This window comes from Heteronotia binoei, chromosome 1 (assembly GCF_032191835.1).
Source record: "Heteronotia binoei isolate CCM8104 ecotype False Entrance Well chromosome 1, APGP_CSIRO_Hbin_v1, whole genome shotgun sequence".
NCBI lineage: Eukaryota > Metazoa > Chordata > Lepidosauria > Squamata > Gekkonidae > Heteronotia > Heteronotia binoei.
In genome coordinates, this window is record NC_083223.1 from 3,495,155 (window position 1) to 3,502,473 (window position 7,319).

Consider the following 7,319-nt stretch of genomic DNA (forward strand, 5'->3'; position numbering starts at 1 on the left):
TTCAAAGTTCTCCCACACGAATCGCTATGAAATCAAAGTGGGTACCTTTGACTGCACCGTGCACAATGAATGCACTAGGACAGTGTTTCCCATTTGCAGGGTCATGACCCAGTACTGGGCCACAGAAGCCTCAATACCGGGTCACCAGGGGCAGTCCAACAGCCCCATCCCCCCTCGCCTCTCTATTTATCTTCGGCACTGCATGCCACGCTCCAGCCCCTGCCCTCAACACTGCTGCCTTTAGCACTCAGAGAGCGTCACAGACACTGCGTGCTGGTCAGAAGCCCTCCCTTGTCCCTCTCTGATATTCGGAAACATCAGAGAGGGCGGGGAAAGCTCCTGGCCAATGCGCAGTCTCTGTATCACTCCCTGAGCGTCCTCCACCTGGACCACAGGGAAGGAATCAGGCCACGGGGGGGGTGGGGGGAGGAGTTTGGGAAACCCTGCACTAGGATGTAACTAAAATGTGATGCCCGTTTCTTCATTTCCTTGTTCTGCTGAGGTATGGAATGAAACCGTGGGAGAGAGTGCTAAAAAATGGGCCAATCAATGTGTACCGCACACCAGTCCCGTGGAGCTCCGAAAAATTGATGGTAAGTGAATTGAAACAATAAAATGTGCTCCCCCCCCCCGCAAAAACCCCCCAACCCAGGTTTACCACCAAGTGTATATTCAACAGAGAAACAATAAAAGGTCTTTGGGTGGAATCACCCTCGGAATTTGCCGCGGCCATCACTCAGTTTTGAAAAAACTTGTGCTCTTTCATTCATGCCGTGGCAATCACACAGCTCCCTCCTTGCTGCCTGGAGAGACACAGGTTGCTCATGCGCAAGAGGGCTGTATACATGGTGTGCCTCCACCATTCAGACAGCTGGGAAATGTGCCATGCATGTTATAATATAGTTGGTTCTTAGGCAGTGAAGAGGCGAGGTGGAAGTGATAACGAGCTCTTTATTGAATACAGCCTGGAAGGTGGCTGCACTAACAAGACTGAAGAACAGGCCCCGCTGGGCCGACTATATACAACATTGGGTGAGGGCCAGTTTGGTGTAGTGGTTAAGTGCGCGAACTCTTATCTGGGAGAACCGGGTTTGATTCCTCACTCTTCCACTTGCAGCTGCTGGAATGGCCTTGGGTCAGCCATAGCTCTGGCAGAGGTTGTCCTTGAAAGGGCAGCTGCTGTGACAGCCCTCCCAGCCCCACCCACCTCACAGGGTGTCTATTGTGGGGGAAGAAGATAAAGGAGATTGTGAGCCACTCTGAGATTCAGAGTGGAGGGTGGGATATAAATCCAATATCATCATCATCAACGACACTGTGTTCCTGCGCTAACACATGATAGGGCTTTACAAAATTATGCAAGGGATAGAGAAAGTAGAGAAAGAAGTCCTTTTCACCCTTTCTCACAATACAAGAACTCGTGGGCATTCAATGAAATTGCTGAGCAGTCGGGTTAGAATGGATAAAAGGAAGTACTTCTTCACCCAACGGGTAATTAACACGTGGCATTCACTGCCACAGGAGGTGGTGACGGCTACAAGCATAGACAGCTTTAAAAGGGGAATGGATAAGCATATGGACCAGAGGCCCTTCAGTGGGTATTAGCCACACTGTATTGTTAGAACTCTCTGTCAGGGGCAGTGATGCTCTGTATTCTTGTGCTGGGGGGGGGGGGCGGTACAGTGGAAGGGCTTCTAGCCCCACTGGTGGACCTCTTGATGGTACTTAGGTTTTTTTGGTCCCTGTGTGACACAGAGTGTTGGACTGAATGGGTCACTGGCCTGATCCAACATGGCTTCTCTTATGTTCTTATGTGACACAAAGTGTTGGACTGGATGGGCCATTGGCCTGATCTAACATGGCTTCTCTTATGCTCTTATGTGACATAGAGTGTTGGACTGGATGGGCCATTGGCCTGATCCAACATGGCTTCTCTTATGCTCTTATGTGACACAGAGTGTTGGACTGGATGGGCCATTGGCCTGATCTAACATGGCTTCTCTTATGTTCTTATGTGACACAGAGTGTTGGACTGGAGGGGCCATTGGCCTGATCCAACATGGCTTCTCTTATGTTCTTATGTGACACAGAGTGTTGGACTGGATGGGCCATTGGCCTGATCCAACATGGCTTCTCTTATGTGACACAGAGTGTTGGACTGGAGGGGCCATTGGTCTGATCCAACATGGCTTCTCTTATGTTCTTATGTGACACAGAGTGTTGGACTGGATGGGCCATTGGCCTGATCCAACATGGCGTCTCTTATGTTCTTATGCTCTGGCCCCAACTTGGCGGAACGCTCTGCCAGAAGACATCAGGGCCCTGCGGGATCTTTTACAGTTCTGCAGGGCCTGTAAGGCAGAGATGTTCCACCAAGCCTTTGCATGAGGACAGCGACGGTTGCCGTGCTAGCACTTTTTCTTCCCCACCCCCTCTTGGGGCGATCCTCCCACCCTTGATGTGATGCAATAACTGAATAAGAGCACTTTAAAGACACCATCCAGGTTTTTAATTTTTTAATGTATTTGACTTTATATATATGTATTTTATACTGTTGTACATCGCCCTGAGACTGGCACTAGCCGGGACAGGGCGATTCATTAAATGTAAATAATAATGATGATGATGTGTGATTGCACCTGTTTAATCCAGAGGGGAGGGGTGGCTAGGATTGACTTAATCTTCCATGTGATCGCACCCTTTGATACGATGAGGTCACGTGAGTTTTCTAACGTGTGTTCTGCTCAAAACTGCAAGTAGTGTTAGGGATGCCAGCTGAAGATTTTGGGGGTGGAGCCTCAGAAAGGTGAGGTTTGGGGAAGGGAGGGAACTCAACAGGGTGTAATGCTCCTATCAGGCTCCCGAACAACTGTCTGTCATCTGTTCCCTTCTCCCTCACTCTTGCTTCCTTCTCATCACAGCTTGCTTTGCAAGGCTTGCTCAATTGCGCAGGAGCTACAGAACAAAACCTCTGTTCTCTCCATTGGCTGAGGTGCCTCCCTTGGGGAGGGAGAGCTTGCTTTGCCAGTCTCTCTCAATCGCACAGCAGAGCTACTGAGCTAAGCTTCTCTTCCTTCTATTGACGGAGGTTCCTCCCCGCCCCCCCTCTCAAATCTCTGGGGAAGGAAGGAAAGAGCCAGAGCTTCCTTTGCCCAGTTCCCTGGATCCCATGGGAGAAATACAAAGAAAGCATCTTTAAGACCAATGAGTGCTAATGTTTTAAGCATGTTTTAAGTTTTTAAAAATATATATTTATGTTTGTCTGCGTTTATAAAATTTATATATCTGCTACCTAATCTTAAATAGATGCACACATGGCCTGGCACAACATAGCTCGGCCCAACCAGACATGGCCCGGCCCCTCAAGGTCTCTCTTATGTCAGATCCAGCCCTCATTATAAATGAGTTCAACACCCCTGGCCAAAAACCCATCTTCCAAAGCTGCCATTTTCTCAGGGGGAAAAGATCTCTTTCGTCTGGAGACCGCTTGTAATGCCAGCAGATCTCACCTGGAGACTGGCAACTCTTTGTGGGTTGAAATAAAGTGAGTTCAGCCAACTCTGAATCAACCAAGAACACTTTATTGCAAGAAGAAACAGTCACAGAGGAACACAGGCAAAACTGCAAGTATATACAATCTGGCCCTAGTTAACCACACCCCATAGTAGGCAGCAGTTACTCCTATTGGCTCACTCCAGAATCCTTTATTTGCATCTCTTTGATACAAGATGTTATGTGCCTAGCATCCTGGTTGGCCAGTTCTTGCAGGCTCCAGGATCCTGGTTTGCAAGGAGTGCCTGTCTCAAGCTCAGGCAATAAGAACCCAGTGAGATGCAATACATAACAGTGGGATATACATAGGTAGAAATGACAGTCCTTTGCAGAGCTCCTCGAGGCTAAACCTATCTACATTTCATGTAGATTTAGCACACCACTGTTAGGTCAACTACCTAACAAGGGCCCCGTAGTGGGGAGCGGAAGGGAATAGGGAAGGCAACTGTAAGCCTCTTTGAGACTCCTTAGGATAGAAAAAAAAATGGAATATAAAAACCAACCCTCCTCCTTCTCCTCTTCTTCTTCCTCCTCCTCATTCTCCCTGTTCCTCTTGTTCCTCCTCCTCTTCTTCTTCTTCTTCCTTCTCCCCTCCTCTTCTTCTTCTATTTCCTCTTCTTCTTCCTCCTCCTCCCCTCTTCTTCCTTTTCTTCCTCCTCTTTGTCTTCTTCTTCTTCTTCTTCCTCCTCCTCTTATTTTTCTTCCTCCTCCTCCTCCCCTTCCTCCTCCTCTTCTTCTTCCAGCTTGGGAGCCCTGCATTCCACTAGATTATAATCCGAGAATAAAGCAGCTGTTCACCCGACCTTTCATCTGGTCAAACTGAAAATCATTTTTTAAAAAAACTCTTTTAGTGATTACTAGATGCACTCAGCATGTTACCTGTGGTTTGCTCTCAACAATAGTTTCTCACTGTTCTAGCCAACAAGCTTTTCCACCTTCTGGTTTTCTTTCCTTACGTGTCCCTGTTGCTTCAGAGATTTTTTTCTCTTTTCTGTTTGTGTCTGCCATAAAAATCTGCTGTTTAAATCCACAGAGAGACACGCTGGATGTAAAGCGATGTCATATCAGAGCAACCAGTAGAGGGAGCAAAACACATACGGAAGAGAATACTCCACCCCGCCCCCAGCGACTGAACACAGGAACAAGGAAAATGAGAAAGCAGAACTTGAGCCCTGACTTTTCCATGGATGGAAGGGGGAACAGTTTTCACTAGGGTTTTTTTTTGGAGCAGGAGCTCCTTTGCATGTTAGGCCACACCCCCCTGAGGTAGCCAATCCTCCTGGAGCTTACAGTAGGCCCTGTAAGAAGAGCCCTGTAAGTTGTTGTTGTTATTATTATTATTATTTAAATTTATGAATAGGCTTCCCAATTCCCAGGTCCTAGCGGGGGATCCCCCTGTTTTACAGGCTTTCCCACCCCCCAGCCAGCTGGCCGGCGGGGGAAGCCCTGCCCCCATCTATTATTCCCTATGGAGAATGATTCCCATAGGGAATAATAGGGAATTGATCTGTGGGTATCGGGGGCTCTGAGGGGGCTGTTTTTTGAGGTAGAGGCACCAAATTTTCAGTATAGCATCTAGTGCCTCTTCCCAAAATAATTCCCAAGTTTTGAAGTGATTGGACCAGGGGGTCAAATTCTATGAGCCCTCAAAGAAGGTACCCCTAGCCTTCATTATTTCCTATAGAAGGAGTGCATTTAAAAAGGTGTGCTGTCCCTTTAAATGTGATGGCCAGAACTCCCTTGGAATTCAATTATGCTTGTCACATCCTTGCTCCTAGCTCCACCCCCAATGTCTCCTGGCTCCACCCCAAAGTCTCCTGGCTCCACCCCCAAAGTCACCAGATATTTCTTGAATTGGACTTGGCAACCCTATTTATGAATCACCTCAGCCCAGCCAATGCCAGGCTCTAGGCAATGTACAACAAAAAGTACACATAAAATCAATAAAACCAGTAATTTAAAACAATTGCAACCCAATGAACCCAGTTTATAGCATGCTGTAATTCTGCTTTCCAGGCATGGGGAGCAGTTCCCCCCTTAAGTAGAGGGGGGAGAAGGGGGTGCCAGTCTGGCAGCCGTCGCTGTCCTCAAACAAAAGCAGAACATCTCTGCTTTGCAGGCCCCGCAGAATTGCAAAAGATTCTGTGAGGCCCTGGTGTCTTCCAGCAGAGAGTCCCACCAGGTTGGGGCCAGGACTGAAAAAGTCCTGGCCCTCGTTGAGGACGGCTGTACCTCTTTAAGGCCGGGGATCATCAGTAGATTTCGAGCAGTAGAGTGTAGTGCTCTTCCAGGGACATAGTTGAGGAGGCGGTCTCGTAGATACATCGGTCCCAGACCGTTCAAGGCCTTAAAAGTCATAACCAAAACCTTGAATCTAATTCGGTACTCAATCGGAAGCCAGTGTAGCTGACGCAGCGCAGGTAAAATGTGTGTTGGCCGTGGCGTTCCCATCAGGACTCACGCTGCTGTATTCTGGACCCATTGAAGTTCTTGGAGGACTGGCTACATCAGGGTGTGTGCGGCTTAATATGCAAAAGAGTTCCTGCTACAAGAAAAAAGCCCCGGGATTCCCTACATTTCAGTTTTAAATCTAAATTTAGGATTTCCTGCATTTCAGGCATTTATTCAGGATTTCTGTTGTCGTGAACAGGGATGCAAACGAGTGAATGAATTAACAGTCGATACTAACGCATCTGAGTTTTAAAAAGATACGCATACAACATCTTAGCAATATAACTATATATATATATATTTTGAATATTTATTAATATTTATGGTTTTATCTGTTTTATCTGTTTTAAATGTTTATTCCCTTATATGTTTAAATATTGCTTAATTTTATGCTGGGTCTATTGTTGGAAGCCGCCCTGAGCCACCTGTGGGAAGGGCGGGATATAAATTCTAAATCAATCAATCAATAAAACTATAATTCTTCTTTTGTAGGTGTTTTATGCGGTCAGACTATATCCCGATCGGATAGCTTCAGCACCTGGGAAGATGTAGTCAACTTCTGGAAAAATAAACGTGATAGTTTCGTGTATGGCGTTGGCCGTACTGATCCCACCGTAAACATTCACAGCTACACACAGGTATGGGCGTAAACACAACCGGGATCAGGAAAGTAATGCGAAATATTAGTAATAGCTAGGGGTGGAATTCTAGCAGGGGCTAATTTGCATATAAGGCCACACACCCCTGATGTAGCCAATCCTCCAAGAGCTGACAAAAAAAGAACCTTGTAAGTTCTTGGAGGATTGGCTACATCAGGGGTGTGTGGCCCCATATGCAAAGGTGCTCCTGCTAGAATTCCACCCCTGGTAATAGCTCCTTGAAGAAATCCCTTAGCACCTGTCACATCAACCATCACCAGTGGTCTGACCTAGCCTCAGATCGCAAAGCATGGAGGCACACCATCCACCAGGCTGTCTCTTCCTTTGAGAACACACGCATAGCTGGTCTTGAGGACAAAAGGAGATTGAGGAAGAATCGCACTGCTACAGGACCAACCCTAAATCAGACTTTTCCCTGCAGCCGCTGTGGCCGGACCTGCCTGTCCCACATTGGTCTTGTCAGCCACCAGCGAGCCTGCAGCAAACGTGGACTATTGCACCCTTCTTAAATCTTCGTTCGCGAAGCCAAGCCGAGAGAGAATAGCTGTCTATCATCTATTCACCTATCATTAGGGTTTGTAGACTCTTTTGGGATCAAGTGCTGTGTTCTACTGGAGAAAGTTTTCCTTCCAGACGTTTCGTTCTCAGCTGCGGAGA

The 7,319-nt window shown here is 47.3% G+C and overlaps 1 protein-coding gene across 1 annotated transcript in view; it reads right to left on the reverse strand.

Moving 5' to 3' along the window:
• Positions 1-5,877, reverse strand: part of LOC132585464 (serotriflin-like) — a 26,373-nt gene extending 20,496 nt beyond the window's left edge. The window contains exon 1 of the mRNA XM_060257390.1: positions 5,785-5,877. Coding sequence (XP_060113373.1) covers positions 5,785-5,877 — 93 coding nt within the window. The remainder of the gene's footprint in view (positions 1-5,784) is intronic.
• Between the last annotated feature and the right edge of the window lie 1,442 nt (positions 5,878-7,319).